Consider the following 24,152-nt stretch of genomic DNA (forward strand, 5'->3'; position numbering starts at 1 on the left):
ATTTTGCTCCTATCTACATAATGGGGAAAAAGTGAAGGGAAAAGTGTTGGAGGAAAATTGACAGCTGCCAGATGTGAACAATGAGGACTTAAAGAATGAGAGCGATGGCGACAAAGAGTATATACCGTACAGTTGCTAAGGTGGGGCCCCGACATGGGATACTCACCACACACGGGGATATGAACACAAACACAAAATGCGCCACACACTACCACGTGCTTGAACACATATACCACCCTCAGCACACATTTCACCACACACACACACCAACCTCGCCACATAAAAGTCGAAACACAAAAGTCACCACTCAAAACTCGCTACATGCAAAACTCGCCATATGCAAAACTAGGCTCACGCAAAACTCGCCACACGTGCAAAACTCACCTCATGGAAAACTCACCTCATGCAAAACTTGCACACACAGAAAAATTGCCACATGTACAAAAGTTGCACCACATGCAAAAGTTGCCTCACACAAAACTTGCACATACTCAAAATGCACCACACATAAAACTCGCCACGCGCAAAACTCGCCATGCACAAATCTTGCTGCACACAACTTGCTACACTAACCTGTCACATGCAACTCAACACACAAAATGTTGCTACACGCATGTCGCCACACAAAACTCATCTCACAAAAGTCGCTACATGCATGTCGCCACACGCAACTCAACACACACAACTTGACACATAAAACTCGCCCTAAAACACACACAAGTCTGGTATTGTCCTTCAAAAATAAAAATCTGATTAATAAGCAAACTACAAGAGCAACAAATGTACCATATAGGAAATACGGCAGCTGTCAGTCACATGACCTGTCTATTATGTGTATGTGTGAGCTAATATATACTGCCAGGGGGGAGGGCTTCCTGTTGGCTGGGGATTTATCAGGCTGCCAATAGCAACCAATCACAGCTCAGCTTCTATTTTGCTACAGTTAATTAACCTGAGCTCTGATTGGTTAATATAGGCAACAAAGACATTCTCAGTATAACAAAGCTAATATATGTTGTGAAATGCTTCTATTTGCTTAGTTTTTGCCTTTTAATAATTACATTTCTATCTATTTGTTTTGTGGTTTTTGTGTGCAGAATAAATTTTTGTTAACACATTCTATTTTGCTAACAGCAGTCATTAACCCGGGCGAAGCCGGGTAGTACAGCTAGTATATATATATATATATAAAGTCCAAAAAACTAAAAAATAGCGGCACTACCCCAATCAGGTCAACATCGTGCATTAAACCACTGCGGGAACAGCGATGGCTTCTGTGCTGCAAAACACCATGTAACTGCGGGGTGCTCCTTCCAGAAAAACAGTCTTTTAAATACAAAAAATGTCCATAAGAAATAATGAGGGCACTCACCGCCTGCGATAGAAAATGGTTCCTTTATTGAAGATAAAACATCCAGACAACGGTCATGGCCGGGGGAGAGGCAGCTCGTGCGAGCAGGGGTGGACTACGGCCGTTTCGCGCTGCCTTGCGCTTCTACGGGTCGAATTGTGGCAGGTAACTGACAGCGGATATAGTGTGCCGGCCGGACACACCCCGTCAGTCCAAAACCTCCCACAACCAAAGAGATACACATATGGATTTGTATAAAAACAATTAAAATCAATCGCAGAGTACAAATGAAACAATAAGCAGATAATCCTGAATGGGAAAACATTTAAACATACATCATGTTGTAGTAAATTCGTGCTCATTACATGAAAGCGACATAACACCGGCAGAATGAATAAAAAGCCGCAACCGCGGACTTCAGAAAATGGAATTAAACCTCCCGCTTCTACAACGGGCATACGCACTGAAATATATCAGTAGATATTCTTACGCCGCCTACAGGAAAATCGACATATCTACCCTGTCGTTGAAACCAAGTGGACCCATAGCATTACTGCGCAAGATCCACCTGGCCTCACACCTCAGAAGGAGATTGTCCAGATCGCCACCTTGTACCGGTAGTGTTATCTTCTCGACACCTGCGAAAGTAAGACAGTCCGTAAGGCCTCCGTGTACTTCTCTCACATGTGCAATAAGACGTGGTACTCCTTTTCCGGACACCACCGTTCTGCAATGTTCCTTGAAACGAATGTAAAGCGGACGAATAGTTTTGCCGATGTAAAAGTACTTACACGGGCAGAACAAGACATAGACAACATGATCTGTTTTGCAGGTTATAAAGTCATTAACTACATATGAGACAGATCCTATATGAAGGAGACGATCTGTCAGATGCTGTGGACAAACCGAACAATGCCCACACTTAAAATTACCTTTCGGGGTCATATTCTGTAACCAATTTCTGTTCGATTTCGTCACACGATTCCTAACTAATCTGTCCCGCAATCTGACACTCCTCCTATTCGCTATTATGGGACCTCTCAATGCTACCTCTGTCAGTTCTTTATCCTTTTCCAAAAGGTGCCAATTCTTTTTAATGGCCAATCTGATCTGTTGGTCCATACTGCCATATTTAAAGCAAAAATTAAATCTTTTAGACTTTCCCTGTTTTTGACCAGATTTATTTTTGGTCAAAGGGGTCAACCTTTCATCTTTGGCCCTACTCAGGGCCGATACTAGCAATCCCTCTGGATACCCTCTATCTTCAAACCTCTTTTTCATTTCAATTGCCTGGCGACAGAAACCTTCCTCAGTATTGTTAACCCTACTGGTCCTTAGAAACCTTAGTCCTTAGTCCTTAGTTAACCCTACTGGTCCTTTTATTCATTCTGCCGGTGTTATGTCGCTTTCATGTAATGAGCACGAATTTACTACAACATGATGTATGTTTAAATGTTTTCCCATTCAGGATTATCTGCTTATTGTTTCATTTGTACTCTGCGATTGATTTTAATTGTTTTTATACAAATCCATATGTGTATCTCTTTGGTTGTGGGAGGTTTTGGACTGACGGGGTGTGTCCGGCCGGCACACTATATCCGCTGTCAGTTACCTGCCACAATTCGACCCGTAGAAGCGCAAGGCAGCGCGAAACGGCCGTAGTCCACCCCTGCTCGCACGAGCTGCCTCTCCCCCGGCCATGACCGTTGTCTGGATGTTTTATCTTCAATAAAGGAACCATTTTCTATCGCAGGCGGTGAGTGCCCTCATTATTTCTTATGGACATTTTTCATATATATATATATATTAGATGGTGGCCCGATTCTAACGCATCGGGTATTCTAGAATATGCATGTCCACGTAGTATATTGCCCAGTTACGTAGTATATTGCACAGCCACGTAGTATATTGCCCAGTTACGTAGTATATTGCACAGCCACGTAGTATATTGCCCAGTTACGTAGTATATTGCACAGCCACGTAGTATATTGGTCAGCCACGTAGTATATTGCACAGCCACGTAGTATATTGCCCAGTTACGTAGTATATTGCACAGCCACGTAGTATATTGCCCAGTGACGTAGTATATTGCACAGCCACGTAGTATATTGCCCAGTGACCTGGTATATTGCCCAGCTACGTAGTATACAGCAGAGCCATGTAGTAAATTGCCCAGTTACGTAGTATACAGCAGAGCCACGTAGTATATTGCACAGCGACGTAGTATACAGCACCGAGCCACGTAGTATATTGCCCAGTTACGTAGTATATTGCCCAGTGACGTAGCATATTGCTCAGTGACGTAGTATACAGCAGAGCCACGTAGTATATTGCACAGCGATGTAGTATACAGCACAGAGCCACGTAGTATATTGCCCAGCCACGTAGTATATTGCCCAGCCACGTATGTCACAGATTAAAAAATAAAAAAGAAACATATACTCACCTTCCGAGGGCCCCTTGTAGTTCTGTTGCCTGTGTTCGGTTCAGGCGGCAGCTTCCGGTCCGAGGGTGTGATGACGTCGCGGTCACATGACCGTGACGTCATGGCAGGTCCTTCTCGTGCAGGGCCTTCGATGACGTCGCAGTCACATGACTGTGACGTCATGGCAGGTCCTTCTCGCGCAGGCCCTGTGATGACGTCGCGGTCACATGACCGTCACGTCATGGCAGGTCCTTGTCGCACACCAACCTTAGCACCGGAACCTGCCGCTTGCATGGACCGGTCACCGGAGCGTCGGAAAGGCGGCGGAAGGTGAGTATATAATGATTTGCTATTTTTTTTTAATTATTTTTAACATTAGATGTATTTACTATTGAGGCTGCATAGGCAGCCTCAATAGTAAAAACTTTGTCACACAGGGTTAATAGCGGCGGTAACGGAGTGAGTTACCCGCGGCATAACGCGGTCCGTTACCGCTGGCATTAACCCTGTGTGAGTGGTGACTGCAGGGTGTATGGAGCGGGCACTGACTGCAGGGGAGTAGGGAGGGACTAATCGGACTGTGCCCGTCGCTGATTGGTCGCGGCAGCCATGACAGGCAGCTGGCGAGACCAATCAGCGAATGAATATATGAATATCCATGACGGAGGTTGCCGACAGAAAGACGGAAGTGCCCCTGAGACGTGTGTGTGTGTGTGTGTGTGTGTGTGTGTGTGTGTGTGTGTGTGTGTGTGTGTGTGTGTGTGTGTGTGTGTATGTGTGTATGTGTATATATATATATACATATGCATATGCATATGCATATGCATATGCATATGCATATGCATATACATATACATATACATATATATATATATATATATATATATATATATATACACCCAAAAAATGAAAATGGCTCAGACCAAGCTGAGGGTACCACTAGAAAGGATTGAAAATATTTTGACCATGGGGTCACGTTTAACTAAATTGTGTCCTGCAAGTAACATCACAGTCGTCTACAAACTTGTAATCAGCTATTCTGCCAATTTATAAAGGTAGTCAGTGTGCTGTTTGTTATCATGGTATGAACACTGAACATGGTCCAAAGAATGCTAAGGAAAGAGTTGTCTCACGAGATTGTGAAGAAAATTATAGACAAAACATGTTAAAAGTAAAGGTTGTAATGCCATCTCCAAACATCTTATGTTCCTGTTACTACAGTTGCACATATTCAGAAGAGGAGAATCGATGACAAATTGAAAAGTCTGATAATACAAAAGATAACCAAAGAGCCCAGAACAATTTACAAAGGGATTAGAGTACATTAGTACCAGATCGCACCATCCATCGCTCTGTTTGCCAAAGTGGACTTCATGGAAAACGACTGCTGAAAGAGACTGGAATTTGCTAAAATGCATATTGACAAGCCACAAAGCTCCTGGGAGAATATCCTTTGGACAGATGAGACAAAACTGGAGCTTTTTGGTAAGTCACATCAACTATGTTCACAGACGCAAAAATGAAGCAAAGGAAAAAGCATTGTACCTACTGTGAAACATGAAGAAATCCTGGTTATGGGGTTGTTTTACTGCATCTGGAACAGGGTGTATTGAATCAAGACCATCACGGAGCTTAATGTACTGCTGAGTGTCATTAAGCTTGGTCTGAGTGACATGTCATGGGTCCTCTAACAGGATAATGACTTAAAACACACAGCTAATATGTCCAAGAATGTCTAAGAGCAAAGCATTGGGACTATTCTGAAGTGGTTTCTATGAGCCCTGATCTAAATTCTACTGAACATCTATGGACAGAACTGAAACATGCCGTCTGGAAAAGACACCTTCACAACTGAGACAGCTGGAGCGGTTTGCTCACAAAGAGTGGGTCAAAATACATGTGGACAGGTACAGAAGTCTCTTTAAAGGCTGAGTCACACATAACGATATCGTTAACGATATCGTTGCAACGTCACGCTTTTGGTGACGTAAGCAACGATCCTGCTAACGATCTCGTTATGTGTGACAGCGACCAACGATCAGGCCCCTGCTGGGAGATCGTTGGTCGATGGGAATGATCAGGACCTTTATTTGGTCGCTGATCACCCGCTGTCATCGCTGGATCGGAGTGTGTGACGCCGATGCAGCGATGTGTTCACTTGTAACCAGGGTAAACATCGGGTTACTAAGTGCAGGGCCGCGCTTAGTAACCCGATATTTACCCTGGTTACCATTGTAAAAGTTAAAAAAAAAAAAAAAAACACTACATACTCACATTCTGATGTCTGTCACGTCCCCCTGCGTCCACAGGGTTGACTGTGTCAGCGCAGGCCGTAAAGTAGAGCACAGCGGTGATGTCACCGCTGTGCTCTGCTTTACGGCCGGCGCTGACACATTCAGTGCAGGGAAGCTCTCGGCAGCAGCGCGCGCATATTAGCAGCGCTCCTGCCAAAAGCAGTTTTAACCCTGTGGACGCCAGGGGACGTGACAGACATCAGAATGTGAGTATGTACTGTTTTTTTTTTTTTTTTTTTTAACTTTTACAATGGTAACCAGGGTAAATATCGGGTTACTAAGCGCGGCCCTGCACTTAGTAACCCGATGTTTACCCTGGTTACCCGGGTGCTGCAGGGGGACTTCGGCATCGTTGAAGACAGTTTCAACGATGCCGAAGACGTTCCCCTGATCGTTGGTCGCTGGAGAGAGCTGTCTGTGTAACAGCTCCCCAGCGACCACACAACGACTTATCAACGATCATGGCCAGGTCGTATCGCTGGTCGTGATCGTTGGTAAGTCGTTTAGTGTAACGGTACCTTAAGACTTACAGAAATTATCTGTTTGCAGTGATTGCTTTAGAAGATTATGCAACAAAATTTAAGGATACCATCATTTTTGTCCAGGACATTTACATTATTTTGTTTTCTGTTGAACCACAATCCAAAAGTATTGTCTGATTTTAATTAGCTGATATTCAGTAAATTTAAATAGAAAAAAATACTTCTGTTGGTTTCATTATTTTAGTGACTATTGTGGGTTTTTCTTTTATAGGAGGGTACCAGCAATTTTGTCCATGTGTATATCTAAGCTATATGGTGTCACGATCCCACTAGCGAGTGACCTGGGACCAGGGGCACCATTCCTGTCCCTAACACTACGGGGCGCCCTAGCTTGCTCTGTTCCCCGGGATACTTCAGATGGCGAAGACGCTGGGGGCCTCCGCCCTTGCCTTATCTCCTAGTAAAGCCCTTCGCCTGTCCCCTTCCCCACCAAGGGAAGAGAGGCGCTACTGGAAGAAAGCAAAATAGGGAATTTCCAAGCGTACAAACCAGACAACAGTCGCTACTAAACTCCTCCAGCTCTACTTCACAAAACCAACTTTTCTCCCTCCTTTTGATATGCCGCAATAGCTAACTCTGATGATGACTTGGTAGACGAGCCCAGATTTTATAGGGGAAAGGAGTGGCTAACCAAACACAGCTGAATGTAGGGAGTTTTCCAATATGGCTGATTAACCCCTGTTCTGCTGGGAAAAATAATACACTGGAGAAATACTTTTTGTCAGAGTAGTAGGAGCAACCAGACGCTGCAGTCTTCTGGCTCCATTCCGTTGTGATAACCTCGTAACATATGGGCACCTTTGGGTTATGTTCCCATGGACCATATCTGCTGCTAAAACTCAACAGCAAAATTTGCACCTGCTGAAACTGCTGTGGATTTGCCACATATTTAACCCTTTGCATTCAAATTTGCAATTTGGGTTAATAAGTCTTGCAGACTTTCTGTACAGCAAGTCAATGAAATTACCGTATTTTTTGGCATATAAGACGCACTTTTTCCCCCCAAAAAAAGGGGGGAAAATGGGGGGTGCGTCTTATATTCGCAATGCAGGCTTACCGTGTACCGTGGCGGCAGAGGTGCGGTGGCAGAGGTGCGGCGGCAGAGGTGTGGAGATGAGGAGGCGCAGTGAGAGGGGTCCCTTTCCCCGGTGAGGTGATGCAGCAGCCCGGTAATGCAGCAGAACCGGGTGAATCCTGTTGTTATCGGTGCCCGCGGCCATCTTCCTGAGGCCGCGCGTGCGCAGATGGAGGTCTCTGCTGCCCGGGGCTTCAGGAAAATGGCCGCGGGATGCCGCGCGTGCGCAGATGGGGATCGCGGCGGCCATTTTCCTGAAGCCCCGGGCAGCGGAGCTCCATCTGCGAACGCGCGGCCTCAGGAAGATGGCCGCGCGCACCGATAACAACAGGATTCACCCGGCTCTGCTGCATTACCGGGGCTGCTGCATCACCTCACCGGGGAAAGGGACCCCGCTCACTGCGCCTCCTCATCTCCACACCTCTGCCACCGCGGTAACAACAGGATTCACCCGGCTCTGCTGCATTACTGGGGCTGCTGCATCACCTCACCAGGGAAAGGGACCCCGCTCACTGCGCCTCCTCGTCTCCACACCTCTGCCACCGCGGTAACAACAGGATTCACCCGGCTCTGCTGCATTACCGGGCTGCTGCATCACCTCACCGGGGAAAGGGACCCCTCTCACGCCATACCTCTCACTGTGCCTCCTCATCCCAGCACCTCTGTCGGTAACCACTGCTGCCACCCTCCCATGGACACCAGGCCGTGGCGTCGCCCACCTAAGCAGGAAGGGACCCTGCTCAGGTGCACGCCGTACCGCCTCACCCCACCTCTGCCGACACCATGCCTCCTGTGACCCTGCTCTGCCACCACCAGCCCACAGGTAAGATACTGTAAATTCGGACAATAAGACGGACCCCCATCTTATAAAAAAATCTTTTTTTCTGCAATTTTCACCCCAAATTTGGGGTGCGTCTTATGGTCCGGTGCGTCTTATATGCCGAAAAATACGGTAACTTACAATGCAGCTACTGTAACCCACAGCAGATTTTCTGCCCTGAAAAGACACTGATCTGTGATAACAAACCCTAAGGCCAGGTTCACATTGCATTAAAGCAGCCTGTTCAAGGCATAGCAATGACGGGCTGCGTTAACGCTATAGCATACACGCCATCGCGTTATGCTATACCGCTAGCGCAGATGATCCATCTGCGCTAGCGGTGACGGAGCCTCAGACGCTGCAGCCTGCGTCCGAGGCTCTGTCACTGAATGACGGCACATCGCTAGCGCATGCCGATTATGGCATGAGTTGGCGATGCGCCCGATAATAGGGGTTAATGGCAGCGTTAACAGACTGTGTTACACCGCGTTATGCCGCGGTGTAACGCAGTCCGTCTAACGGACTGCATTAACGCAATGTGAACCCAGCTTAAGGGAGAAAGCTACTATCAATTATCCACAGAAATAAATACTGGAGGTCCAGCCTCTACAGATACAGCAAAATGGCAACGATGCAAAACATAAAAAGGGTTGAAAAGGGTCCAATAACTAATAGCATTTATAATATGACCCACTAATAGTTCACCAAAGGAAAATTTGATTTGATTAGATGCTTATATCTCAGGTGAAATCTCCTAGCAAAAGTTACCTTTTGGCAGAAGGACACACACTTTTCTTCTGAACTTTAGGCATAGACGGCATTTTGTTTCCTTTTGACCAAGTAACAGAGTTTGTATTACAAAAACTCTCTCCCTCAAAAGAAAAGTCAAAAAGCTCTGGATCATCTTCGATGATATCGAGAACCAGCACGTCATCTTCATAGGCTTTCAAAGGATCTAGAGTATTGTTATGTGTAGATGTTTTTGCTGATGATGGTGCAAGAGTTACTATACTATCCAATGGTTCTTTGTGTTTTACAGAGTCACCTATAACAAATCCTTCAGAAGGGCGGCAGTTGGATTGAGCATCCTCAGAGTCTGAATCATTATGGCTGCTCTTTAAAGCATCGTTCAGAACATTAGTGTTGACCTCTTCCAGGGCTGTAGAAGTAGAACAAACCTCATTTTGTAACGCTTTTTCGACCCTGCATTCAACAGGAACACCTATATGTAGTAAAGATATAGACTCTTCATTAGGTACAATAAAAGGGGCAGGATTAGTCACTGTTTTTTGGTCAATTTCAATTTTTAAGAGTGGTTTGGAAGCGAGACAAGACTCATCTTCTCTTGGTACCTGCTGAGAATCATGTTCAACACTCGAGTCCTTAACTTCTGCAGGAAGTTTGCAACATTTTCCGTTCAGATTCTTTATCGATGATTCTGATGTCAGCGGCAAAGGAAGACATGTATCAGCAGTGGTTAAGAGTTCCTCTCTTACATTGTTATGTTCACTAGAAAGTGATTCATCCAAAGTGGCTTCAGAGGAGACACATTTAGAAGGTGCGGTACTTTCAACGTGTAAATCCAACCTGCTCTTTTTACATGTGGCTTCACTTTCATTCTCTTGCGCCCTTTTCTGAATTCTTTCTCCATTATTATATTCAAACAATGAATGCATCTCATCAGAATTAATCTCCTGTGAGTGATCAACCTCAATACCCAAGCTGATTGTATTCTGAACATTAGCACACCTTTTTCGAGGTATGACTGACACATACGTTCTGGCACAAGACCACTTCCTAATGGTCTTCCCAGTAAATGGTATCACACGTTGACAGGTTACAGCAAGTCCTTCTTTTGCTTCAGAAGTATTTGAAGGGCTAACCGTTACACTACAAGACTTATCAAAGCTATGGTTGATAATTTCATCCGAACTGACCAGTGCTTGAGAACACCAGCTGCCCCTAGGACTGCATATGGGATAACTGCCATTTTTATTTTCTTCATCAGTGTAGTCTGACCCTGCTGATTTTATAGTATTATTATTCAGTTTATCCATTAAAGTCTCAATTTGCGACTTTGAGGATTTTAGCTTGGATATGCAACCCTCTCCATTTTGGTGGTCAATGGAATTTAGCTCAATATCACTTTCTTTAGAGTGATTCTTATTCTTTTGCGCTCTTTTTCTAAAATTGAACTTCACTTTAAGGATAGTCTTTACAGGACTTTTATATTTAACAATTGCAGATGGATCGACAACTTTTTCATTGTGTTTGAGGTTTTCTAGTGCAGAAATGCTATCACTTTCTGATGCCACACTGTTAATGTGGGAGGTTTGGCTTCGCATCTTCTTAGGTCCAACTGCTCTTTTATTTAAAGCGTGTAGGGGAAAACTTTTGCAGTTCGGTAACCAGACAACAGGGTTTTGTAGACCTGGAGAATGAACATGGCAAGTGTTTGAGGAACATTTAACCACGTTGCTTTCTGACACTGTAGACTTGACAGCTTTATCTTCATCCTTCTCAGATGCTGGTGTAAGGCAACTTGTGTCATGTTCTGCACTGATTTTTTGCTTTCCCTCATTGGTAATTAGACAAATTCTTTTAATCCTCCCTGTAAAATAAAATTGCATCAATAAAACACATTTTTATAAATGTAACATTAATTTGTGTTATTTGAATAAACCTTAATTAAAAAGTAAGCTATGAATGTACACAAATCTCATTTGCTTCAACAATAGTTTAAAAAATTAGGCACCAAATTTGGGTCTCAACAAAAGTTAAACTTACAGCCTGGCCTTTAAGAAATATCCACACTATTTATCTCAAATATTTGTATATGGTGCTACAGATACACCTACAGCTGAACAGTACCAAATATATGGAAAAAATATTTGCCAATTTAAAAGGGTATTCCCAAAACTAAAAGTTATTCACTGTTCATGATAAAGGAGATAATTTACAGATTGTCTGACTGCTGGAACTGCTAGCAATCACAAAAATTGGACTGAATCCTGAAAACGCCACTCTGCAAAGCTCTGACTCCCTGGGGAAGGCACACCGAAACGCGCGTTGGGGTGGGAGCATATCACCACATGCTGCAGCATCTTTGAACTAAGGTATGTAATTTGTTTCCCTTTATATGTTTTCAACATTACTGTGTTACTTCGACTGATATGAACTATAGAGGCATTTCACATATGCACTATATTAAAAGAATTATCCATGGACAAAATTGTTATTATATACAGGGTTTATTCCTATGTACCTACATAACCATCATAAATTCAGTTGTACATGCACTTATGTAGATTACCGTACATCCAGAAGATATATCTTTAACACCTATACACATATGCATTCATATATATCACATATTAGTACCTATAGTACCACAGCCAGTATTTATGCCTCTTTGTGACTAGTTGGAATTATTTTTCTGGGATATAGTGAGTGCGCGCGCGTGTGTGTGTGTGTGTGTACACACACACACACACACACACACACACTTTTTAGAGTTCCTATATATTATTTAGGATTCTTATAATCAAATTGAATGTCTTAACCCTGCTGTTGTGTTCGGGTCATAGTGACCCGAACAGACTTTTTGCGGCCCTGTAGATTTTTTTCTGTAAGTCTATAAAACTTGAGACTCCTTGACTTTTCCTCATTTGGGGGGACCTACCTATGAGTATTTTTTTTTTTTTTTCGTTTACTTTTTGCTACACGCAAAAAGTTACACTTGTTGTGTTCGGGTCATAGTGACCCGACATCGTTTTTTACAGCTGTGAGGCCATATTTTCAGTGAAATAAAGGAGTTATAACCTCAGTTGGGTCTATTTATTGCATCTACTATTGTATATCAATTGATTTATTTCCTAAATTATTTCAATGGGGTCGTACACGCGCTCTACCAGGGGTATGCATTGAGATCTGCGCACCATAAAAATGGCTTTATATTGATTATTTTTTGTGCGCAGTCTATTCTAAAATGTAGAGTGCATCCGGAGAGATCACTAGGTGTGCACTACACGTGTATATTATGCGCAGAACGGACGGTGGCCAATGATTCTCTTTTACAACATTCTGGATTTGTCAGCCTATAATTCTTTTGTGTTGTGGAGGGAAATCAATCCCAATTGGAACCCCAACAAACTCCATAAAAGAAGACTATTTATAGAAGAACTGGGGAAGTCACTGGTTAGGCCTTATATTGAGAACAGAAAAGTTACACCAAGAACAGAAGCAGCAGCAGGCCTGGTACAAAGCATCCATCAACATGCCCAGGACAGTGAAGCCATGTCCTCCACAAGCGCTTCTACCCCCATGGCCTCTTCCGGCATCAAAAGAAAAAGATGCAGCTATTGCCCTTCTACTTGTGACAACAAGACGAGTATAACATGTTCTGGCTGTAAAACATTTCTATGCAAAAAACATGTGTATTGTTTTTCATGCAAGAATCCGTAAATTAATATGATCATGTAAATATATTCACATTGTAATGTTTATTATCTTTAATTTTTTATCACAAAATGTTTGATTTGATTGTTTTTTTTTACAAAATATGTGTAGTTTTCTATTTTCGTTTTGCTCATTGATCTGTTTTTTCAGAATAAAAAACAACAAAAAAAAGATTTCTAGTTCATTTTTCTTTTTTTTTACTACCAAACATGTTCACAAACAGTCTAGTAAGCAAAAAGTATATAAAAAAATGGAGTTAGAGTGTCTAAAATCAAGGTTTAATAAGCCGGGTCATAGTGACCCGGAACACTACAAGTGTATAGTAAATGCGAACAAAACAGCAGGGGTTAAAGTGAACTTGGCAGCAGGATTATGCTGAGTAACCTACAGACACTGTCAGGCTGGCGTACTTATACTGATTAGAATGATACATTGGTTGATTAAATTCATCTTGTGGTTGTTTAATCTGTATTTGGAGTTTTTAGTTAAGGAGATTCTCCTCTTCGGGCGGCCTGTGGGGGTGTCTTTATGTGGTGCTCTGTTCTCATATTCATTCTTATGGGCTTATGACAAGTGATCCTTCAGTGATCTGCCCCCTATTTTACATAATGCATAGAATATTGTAGGCTTAGAAAAGAAAAAAATATTTCAGCTAAATGGCACGGACGCATGGAAAGCAGCAACTATCACATGCCGATGCCATTTTGATGAAAGAAGAAAAAAAAATTGGCTACAGCAAAAAAAATAAAAAAATGATATATGGTACATATACAGTACAGACCAAAAGTTTGGACACACCTTCTCATTGAAAGATTTTTCTTTATTTTCATGACTATGAAAATTGTACATTCACACTGAAGGCATCAAAACTATGAATTAACACATGTGGAATTATATACTTAACAAAAAAGTGTGAAACAACTGAAAATATGTCTTATATTCTAGGTTCTTCAAAGTAGCCACCTTTTGCTTTGATGACTGCTTTGCACACTATTGGCATTCTCTTGATGAACTTCAAGAGGTAGTCACCGGGAATGGTCTTCACTTCACAGGTGTGCCCTGTCAGGTTTAATAAGTGGGATTTCTTGCCTTATAAATGGGGTTGGGACCATCAGTTGTGTTGTGCCGAAGTCTGGTGGATACACAGCTGATAGTCCTACTGAATAGACTGTTAGAATTTGTATTATGGCAAGAAATAAACAGCTAAGGCTACTTTCACACTGGCGTCCGTCGCAATGCGTCGTTTTGGTCAAAAAACGCATCCTGCAAAAGTGCTTGCAGGATGCGTTTTTTTGTCCATAGACTAACATTAACGACGCATTGCGACGAATTGACACACGTCGCAACCGTCGTGCGACGGTTGCGCCGTGTTGTGGCGGACCGTCGGCTGCAAAAAAACGCTACATGTAACTTTTTTGCCGCCAACGGTCCGCTTTTTCCGACCGCGCATGCGCGGCCGGAACTCCGCCCCCACCTCCCCGCACCTCACAATGGGGCGGCGGATGCGCTGGAAAAATGCATCCGCTGCCCCCGTTGTGCGGCAGAGAACGCTAGCGTCGGTAACCTCGGCCCGACGCACTGCGACGGGCCGAGCCCGACGCTAGTGTGAAAGTAGCCTAAGTAAAGAAAAACAAGTGGCCATCATTACTTTAAGAAATGAAAGTCAGTCAGTCCGAAAAATTGGGTAAACTTTGAAAGTGTCCCCAAGTGCAATGGCAAAAACCATCAAGCGCTACAAAGAAACTGGCTCACATGAGGACCGCCCCAGGCAAGGAAAACCAAGAGTCACCTCTGCTTCTGAGGATAAGTTTATCAGAGTCACCAGCCTCAGAAATTGCAGGTTAACAGCAGCTCAGATTAGAGACCAGGTCAATGCAACACAGAGTCGCCAGCAGCGCAGTTTGATCTCCCTATATTCGCATTTTCCTGTCACCTCCACTATTCTTGACTCCCTCGCCCCTGGTGCTTTGTGCGGGATGTTCTTTTCCCGTGGACATTCCTGACTGATGAGGTGTAGTCCGGGGATGCGTTTGGTTGCCATGGCAATATACTAGTATTTCCAGGTGGACACCTATTGGTTCCGGCTTACTTTTTAAACCATGCATTATTAGTTTCAGCCATGCCCCCTGACGAAGGCTTTGCCGAAACGCGCGTCGGAGTGACGTGGGCTGTACCGACGGTTCCCCTCCTTACTATCCTGGTAGACCTCTGGTCATTCACTTAGGTATAAGAAGCTTTAACACTTTATATTACTGCTGATACTTCTTATTTGATGTAGTGTTCTCTGCACTATCGGTGGTCCTTTTGTGACCAAAAAGGTTGCCTATACATGACTAAGTGTGAACTAATAGTGTCCAGGACCATCTTTTCATTATTCATAGGGGTATATACAGTTATTTAATATTATATCTGTCTGTACTGCAGACAATATAAATTTGTATACATTTTTGATCTATTTCCGCCGGTTTTCCCATGTTCCATGTTTCTGTCTAGATTGTACATATGCCCTGTGGGAGTACCCACTGTCATGCTTGTTCTTTGTACATGTTTAAAATAAAGTTTTTTCTATTTTGTAATATACCTTTGGCCTATTTGATCGTTTTTTCTTCCTTTTTTGTTGTCAACATGGGCACATAGCCTAAAAGTGACACTGGTCAGAATTGTAAAATTTTACATGGTCGTGGAGGTAAAAACAGGCTTGGGGGTGAAAGGGTTAACATGGCGCTGTCAGTCTGGGACCTCGGCACTTAACATGCACTGGCAGTGAGGCGCATCATTTTATGCGCCCGTGACGTAATTGCGGGATGCTGATGGGTTGCCATGGCAGCCGAGTGTCTGCTGAAGACACCCGTGCTTGTCACGATGATTGTCCTGTGAAATCCAGAATTCAGCTGGCATTCATAGGAGATAGTCATTTTCTCTATACATAGATGCACTGCTATGTATAGCACTGGCGAACAGATGATAGCAGGTTCAAGTTCCCTAATGGAACTAACAAATACACTTGGAAGTGGAGAAAAAGAAGAAAAAGGTTTTCAAAAATATGGAAAAAAAATATATAAAAAGTTCAAATCACCCCTCTGTTGCCCCATTAAAAATAAAAATAATAAAAAATACACATATTTGATATTGTTGCATTTGTAAAAGTCCAATTCAAAATATTAATCAATCCGATCGGCAAACTGCATAATGAGAAAGAAAAAAAAAATACTGAAATGCCAAAATTACGTATTTTGGTTGCCACAACATTGCAACAAAATGAAATAAGAGGCGATGAAAACATCATATGTACCCCAAAATGGTACCAATAAAAGCATCTGTTCCGGGAACAAAAAGTAAGCTCGCATACAGCCCCAAATCACAAACACTGAAAACGTTACGGGTCTCGGAAAAGGGCAACACAAGCAAAATATTTTCCTTACAAATTTCTGATTTTTTTTTACCATTTAAATGAAAAAAAACACAAAAAACCTATGTTTGGTATCTGCGTAATCACACTGACCTGGAGAATCATATTGGCAAGTCACTTTTACCATATAGTGAATATCACATCACATGAAAAAAAATGAATCGTGCCAATGAAAAGTACGACTCGTCCAACAAGAAACAAACAAGCCCTCATAAGGCTATGGGGACTGGCTGAAAAATAAAATAGCTATGGCTCTTGCAAAATGGGAGAAAAAAAAGAAAAGGAAATGGGCCGCAGTGTGAAGATTCTCCTAGCAGCATATATGGTAAGTCTCCCAACGCTGACATGACATATTGCTCACAATATAATGCAATACAAGGGGACTTAAAAAAAATAATTTTTAAAATGATGAAAAGACTGAAAATTTTTATCACCCCCTTTAATCTGGTAAATTTAAAAAAAAAAAAAAAAAAGCTATTTAAAAAAAATAAAAGAAACAATTGGTATCACCACATCCCTTGTAGGGCCTGGGTCACACTTGAGAAACTGGCGCAAGTCTCTTACCTCAATACCCGGCACTGCCGCCGGCAGTTCGGACAGGAGCGCTCAGCTGCACGGAAATACATGCAGCCGCACACTCTGGTCCTGAGTGCCAGCGGCAATGCCGGGTATTGAGGTGCGAGTTTCTCGCATTGCGGTTGCAAGTGTGACCCCGGCCTAGCAGAAATGCTCACTTGTTGTGAACGCTGACCGCTGGGAGGCACTCATAGTTATCCGGCAATGACAACCACAGGGGTCTGCTGCTGACATGCCAACCCGCGGTCAGACATGTGTGCCAATGGGCAGGATTTGTGATGCACTTCCGATCATGTTAAATGATGCCGTGAGATTGACAGCGGCATTTAACATGTTAACAGCTGCGGGTGGATTGTGATTCCACCCGCTGCTGTTAGGGGCACAAGTCAGCTGATGAAATCAGCGGACATGCGCCAGAAAAGTTGCATGCTCATCACCAGAGCCTGTGGCCACCTTAAACATAACTATACGTCTAAGGTGATAAAGGCGTTAATATTCTAAAATGTCTTATTTCAGTCACAGCAACTTTGCAAAAAGAATGCAATGCAAAGTGATCAAAATACTGTGTCTACCAGGGCTGTGGAGTCTATGTTCATTTTGGTGGAGTTGGTATAAAATGGAACAACTCAGACTCCGAAAATCTATTTATAAAATTACCTTAAATTGTCTGCCATCCACTTCTGTCTGGACGTCCTCAAATCCCATAATCCACCGCGCCGCACAGGAAGTACGCCGACCGTCATATTGGAATACCCAAGCGATGGGTATTCCAATATGCCACCGGCTGGTGGTACCAGGCCTTTGCGCAGTTGCTATAGATGGACATCACTATGGGTAAGAAATATTTATAATACTTATGGCCATGTAGTTCCTGGGGAGTAAAGCTGTATGTGACAGGTCACTGACCGGAGATTTGAGAGAATATTTTTATGCGATTGTGGTAATACTCACTCCTTCTTGACATCAGGGTTTAGTTATCCCTATATTTTCTAAAGAATTTGCACAATGCACTTTAATCTGAAATAATACTTTGTTTATACCTTTGTATAACTTTTTTCCATGGTGGTGTCATATCTGTAGCATCTTTTGTGTACTTCTTGGCATCTGAGACTGTAATTGAATATCTCTGTGATTATATATCTTGTATTTATTTACGGTTTTTTATTTATTTTTGCTATTAAAGAATTTTATTCTATTCAAGAAAACACTTGGCTGTTATGGTGGTGTTTTGCGCTCCATGCTTTTGTGTTTGTATCTAGCTTAGGAGCTTCACTGGGTCATACCCATATACTGATGTGTTGGCAAGAAAAAAAATGTATTTTATAATACATGAGTTTTTTATGGTGTTTTCTTTACATGCGTTTTTCTCAATCATTAGTATGGGTAAAATCTGTGACAAAAATGCTGCAAGAATTGATATGCTGCAGATTTAAGGCTTCTTTTACACCTACCGGGTTCTTTTGCGGCAAGTATCGCAATTTTCAGGGTCTGCCGCAATAACGGACCGCAAAAACTTGCGGATCACCGTTTTTCGGGTTTCCAATACTATGGAAAAAGTATTGGGAGGAAAAAAACAAAAACAAACAGCATTCCGCAAAACCGGGGGACACGGTGATTTTCAATGGGGGCGTGTCCGTAAGCCGTGAAAAAGATCGAGCAGGCTCGATCTTTTTTCACGGCTGTATCCACGACCCTCACGGCCATACGGCGCACCGTGGAATTATTGCGGCCCCATAGAAATCTATTAGGGCTGTAAAAACGGGAAGTAAAAGAAGACTTAATCTGTTGCAAATCTGTAAGGAAAAAATAGGCAAACGTGCATGAAAGTTCCGGAAACTCACTTTGCTGGGAATATGAAATTCTTGAGGTTTTGTGTCATATGTGCAATATGTGCAGAAAAATGGGACAAAACCGCAGCGTTTGCACACAATTTAACAAGAGGCAGAAAATCTGCAACATTTAAAAACTCAACAACAGAATATAGGGAACGTAGCCTTATGAGAATAACACTCGGTTGTCAATTTATTTATACATTTCCTGGCAGTGTAAGGCCAATTTCACACGCCCTGATTTTTCCGCTCCCGGAAAAACCAGTACCGGAGATATCAGTGTCTGTGAGTGTAATACTTGTGGCATACGTAGCGGCGCCAGGGAAACAGCAGTACGTTAGAGCTGTTCCCCAGCGCCGGGTGATGAAGACCGCTCGCATCATTCTCACCTACTCTGCTGGCAATCAGCGCGAGCAGGGGGGGAACGTTGCGAGTTATATTCAACTGATAAAAGTGAGAGCGGGTGGCAGCTGATGGGGGTATTCATCAGCTGCCGCCTGCACTATAGAAACAAACCAGCGTGAGTTCCCCTGTATTTTTGATAACCTGTCAGGCAAAACTGACAGCTGCGGGCTACAACCCTCAGCTGTCAGCATTAGCAAAGCTGGTTATCAAGAGTAGAGCGGATCCCATGCTGTACTTTTTAATTACCGTATTTAGGGCAAGTTCACACTAGGCGTTTTCCTGCAGCAAAACCTAATCTCCTGGCAGGAAAGAAGCTACAGAAAAAGAGCATTTTTTCCTTGTTTTTTTCTTGAGTTTCTGATGCTGTTTTGGCATACAAGATTTGTCTCTTGTGCATGCTGATAAAGTTTAGCGTTGAAAAAAAAGTTCTAATCCATAGATTCATGTTTTGGCACAAAAAAATGCAGCAAAACATGACACCTGCATTTTTGGTGCGTTTTTTTCACCACCCATTCAAGTCAATGGGTGAAAAACGCTGAAAGAAGTGACATGCTCTATGTAAAAAAAACATGCAAAGCACAAAATACTGATGACAAAAAAACCTATATGTGTGCATGAAATTTCTGAATTCTTATAGGCTTTGCTGGTACTGTAGAACTCAGCTGAAAATTAGCATAAAAAGCAGCAAAAACAAATAGCGTGCACTTAGCTTTAAATAAATAATTAAAAAAAACAGTGTGGGGTTCCCCCTTTTTGACAACCAGCCTTGCTAAAGCAGACAGGTGGGGGCTGATATTCTCAGGCTGGTAAGGGGCCATGGATGTTGACCCCCTCCATCCTAAAATTAGGAGAACACCGCCGCCCAGGAAAGTCACATCTATTAGATGTGCCAATACTGGCGTTTTGCCCAGCTCTTCCCACTTGCCCTGTAGCGGTGGCAAGTGGGGTTCATATTTGTGGGGTTGATGTCAGCCTCACTGACCGGCAGTAACCTCAATGAGGTCACCACTGCTCACTGATGCTGCGCTCGAAGCAGCTCATTTATCAATGGTTCTCAGCCTGGACAGTCGCATCTTGGCACCGTCCAGGTCGAAAACCATTTATCCAGACATGGATTATGGCTTGGGATAGAATGTCAGACAAATGAGGGATATTGTTCTTTTTATTTTTGTTTTATTACAGGAGACATTGGCTTCAATAGAATGGGTGTTAGGGGAGTATAACTGTGTTTGGTATTTTTAAATAAAAAAGTAAAACTGTCTTTGGTTTTGATTTCAAATAAAGGACTTTATACTTGCTGTGTGTTTATTTACCATACAGTTATAGGATTAGTAATGGATAGGTGTCTTATAGACGCCTCTCCATTATTAATCCGTAGGCTTGATGTCAGCGGACAATACAAAGGTTACATCAACCCCACAATTATTACCCCACTTGCCACCCCTACAGAGCAAGTGGGAAGAACCGGGCAAAGTGCCAGAATTGGTGCATATAATAGATGTGCCTTTTCTGGGTGGCTGCTATTTTTAGGCTGGGAGGAGTCAATATACATGGCCCCTTACCAGCCTGAGAATACTAGCTGTCTGCTTTAGCAAGGTTAGGTGTCAAAAAAATGGTGGGACCCCACACCGTTTTTTTAATTATTGATTTAAATAATTAAAAAAAACAGCATGGGGACCCCTCTATTCTTTATAACCAGCCTTGCTGAAGCTGACAGCTGGGGGTTGCAGCCCCAAGCTGTCAGTTTTGCCTGGCTGGTTATCAAAAATTCAGGGAAACCAACGTTTTTTGTTTTTTTTTCTTTATAGGGCAGACGGAAGCTGATGAATACTCCCATCAGCCGCCGCCAGCTCTCACTGTTATTAGAGGCAGCAGGTGTAGGCTGATGGGAGTAATAGTCCCATCAGCTGCCGCCTGCTCTCGCTTTTACTGTATCAGTTGAATATAACTCTCAACATTCTCCCCGGCTTGCCAGCAAGGCAGGGGAGAATGAGGAGAGCGGTCTTCAGCACCTGGCACCGGGGAACAGCGGAGGTACGTGTCATTTTGCAGTGCGTGCTGCTGTTAAAAAACAAACATGTCAACGTATATTGCACTGACGTGTACAGATCCATTCGCTTGAATGGGTCTAAATGTGTAAGTGTCTCTGGTATGCGTGAAAACTGTCACCACACCGACATGTGAAATAAGCCTAACATAGGAATGGAATATAGAGATGTGGAGTTCAAAGAGGTTACTGAATTGTTAATTTGTGGGACTGGCAGATATTTACCAAAATATGTCTACACATTGATTCTATATAAATTGTACTGACCAGTAAAATTATTGGGAAAGTCTAAGGGTTAGTTTAAAAAAATGCAGTTAACTAAAAGGGCTTTTTTTTTATTTAAATACCTGCAAAAAAAAACCTCTAAATGCAGGTACCTTATGCCCATCTGAATAAGGAGTAATATAAGAACATCTTAATAGGTAGCTTTTATGAATACATTTCCTTACTAGGATTGGTGGGCTTGGTCTCGGGGATGGCCAGCTCTGCGCAGGATTTCTTCTCTTCTTCAGGCAGAGGGTCAGGAGGTTGGTTCTTCTCATCATCCTTGACATCTCCTGGGGGTCCGCCAATTTTTTTTGACACCTGGTTCAGTGAAGAGCGCTGCAGTCTGATACGAACGGTGTGAACTTTAGGTTTTTCTGCACAACTAAAACCTTTCACTCCTTCCTGAGGAGTCTGGCTCCTTACCCCCTTTCCTGAATTCTTCCCTCTCTTCCTTCTCTCAGGTGGACCTCCACCACTGCACACAGAGACCTGGTCTTGCTCCTTTGACCTGCTATCCGTATCAGGGCATTTCACACCTTGTGACATATCACCCGTCTCCAACACTTCACATTTAACAACTGGTTGGATCTTCGGTGGCCTGCCCCTCTTTTTAACCTGCCTGCTATTTTGGGTGCTAGCAGCCGGTGGACCAACACCTTCATCAGGTGGACGGACAGAGGTGATCCTGCCATGACCTGTTTCCTTTGGCACCGCAGTACCCTGCCCTGATTTAGGGATGCCAGATCCGCTTTGCTGACTAGCCTTTGGCTTTCTCCCCCTTTTCTTTTGAGGGCACGGATCCTCACTGACGCATGATGGCTGCGAACAACCAGGATCTTTCAATGGTTTTGGCCTCCACCTTCTCTTTTTTGCTGGCCCCTCATCCTGACTCGGGCTGCCCGCCTCACATCCCAGCGGAGTTTCTATACACTCCCTCTTGCATTGGACAGGTGTCCTGATTTTTGGCTTCCTACCCCTCTTCTTCACCAGGGCGCTGCCACTATTGACTGCTTCGGGCACCTGCGGGCAGGACTCTGCTGCTGGTCCTGCACCGCCACCCTTCTCAGGGGCATCACCTGCAGCCCTGCCAGACCCACTTACTGATACCTGGAGCCGGGCTAGTTTTCTGGGGCGCAGCTCAATCATTTATAGAGATAAAATCCAAAAGAAAAAAGTTTCTGGGGAAATAAAAAACTAGACAGCCATCCTGTATGGTACCAGCCTGGAGCACGTGACGTGTGGCTTCATACCCGCCCACACACCATGAAATCAGTGCCAATGCAACCAAAATCTGGCGGGAGGAGAAGGCCGCAGCCTGGGCGCCTCTCCCGCGTCACTACCTAATACCCTGCGGCCGGACACCTCACTGCCGCCGGGGCCTTCGCTCTCCTCCTGGGCAGCTCCGCTACCGCCACCTCCGTGTTACTTCGGGGGAAAGGATAGACAGGGGCACTCCCACATGTGGCCGGAAGTAGCGCGGTTCTGCCGCCCAGCGGGGGACTGAGTTTGTGTGACGGACGAGTCACGTCCTGTGCTGGCGATAGGCGCATAACGGTGCGCAGTGTGGGGTGCGGAAGAAGCGTGTGCTCCATGTGCAGCGGGGGCCTCACGGCCATAGAGGGGCCACTGTGCAGGTGGTGGGGATACAGAGACCTGGGCTGGGATATCATATTACTGTGAGAATTAGTCTTGTTCGCACATATAGCATATAACTCCCAGAATAACTACTGACCTAAAACAACCCCTAATAACTACTAACCTAAAACTGAACCCCTAATAGCTACAGCCGTAAAACTGAACCCCTAATAACTACATGCCTAAAACAACCCCTAATAGCTACAGCCCTAAAACTGAACCCCTAAAAGCTACAGCCGTAAAACTGAACCCCTAATAAAATTGAACCCCTAATGGCTACAGGCCTAAAACTGAACCCCTAATAGCTGCAGCCCTAAAACTGAACCCCTAATAGCTACAGACCTAAAACTGAGCCCCTAATAACTACATGCCTAAAACTGAACCCCTATAGGCTACAGCCCTAAAACTGAACCCCTAGATAGCTACAGTCCTAAAACTGAACCCCTAATGGCTACAGCCCTAAAATTGAACCCCTAATAGCTACAGACCTAAAACTGAACCCCTAATAACTACATGCCTAAAACTGAACCCCTATAGGCTACATCCCTAAAACTGAACCCCTAAATAGCTACAGTCCTAAACCTGAACCCCTAATGGCTACAGCCCTAAAACTGAACCCCTAAAAGCTACAGCCGTAAAACTGAACCCCTAATGGCTACAGCCCTAAAATTGAACCCCTAATGGCTACAGCCCTAAAACTGAACCCCTAGTAGCTACAGCCCTAAAACTGTACCCCTAATAGCTACAGCCCTAAAATTGAACCCCTAATGGCTACAGGCCTAAAACTGAACCCCTAATAACTACATGCCTAAAACTGAACCCCTAATAGCTGCAGCCCTAAAACAACCCCTAATAGCTACAGACCTAAAACTGAGCCCCTAATAACTACATGCCTAAAACTGAACCCCTATAGGCTACAGCCCTAAAACTGATCCCCTAAATAGCTACAGCCCTAAAACTGAACCCCTAATAGCTACAGCCCTAAAACTGAACCCCTAATAGCTACAGCCCTAAAACTG

At 43.7% G+C, this 24,152-nt stretch overlaps 1 protein-coding gene across 1 annotated transcript in view; it reads right to left on the reverse strand.

Annotated features, from left to right (window-relative positions):
• The window catches only part of TOPAZ1 (testis and ovary specific TOPAZ 1), a 353,700-nt gene extending 330,613 nt beyond the window's left edge, over nt 1-23,087 (reverse strand). Inside the window, exons 1-2 of the mRNA XM_077268982.1 lie at nt 21,681-23,087; nt 9,276-11,118 (exon numbers count right to left, since the gene is read on the reverse strand). Coding sequence (XP_077125097.1) covers nt 9,276-11,118; nt 21,681-22,644 — 2,807 coding nt within the window. The 5' untranslated portion in view covers nt 22,645-23,087. The remainder of the gene's footprint in view (nt 1-9,275; nt 11,119-21,680) is intronic.
• Nucleotides 23,088-24,152: the final 1,065 nt, after the last annotated feature.

This window comes from Ranitomeya variabilis, chromosome 6 (assembly GCF_051348905.1).
Source record: "Ranitomeya variabilis isolate aRanVar5 chromosome 6, aRanVar5.hap1, whole genome shotgun sequence".
Lineage (NCBI taxonomy): Eukaryota > Metazoa > Chordata > Amphibia > Anura > Dendrobatidae > Ranitomeya > Ranitomeya variabilis.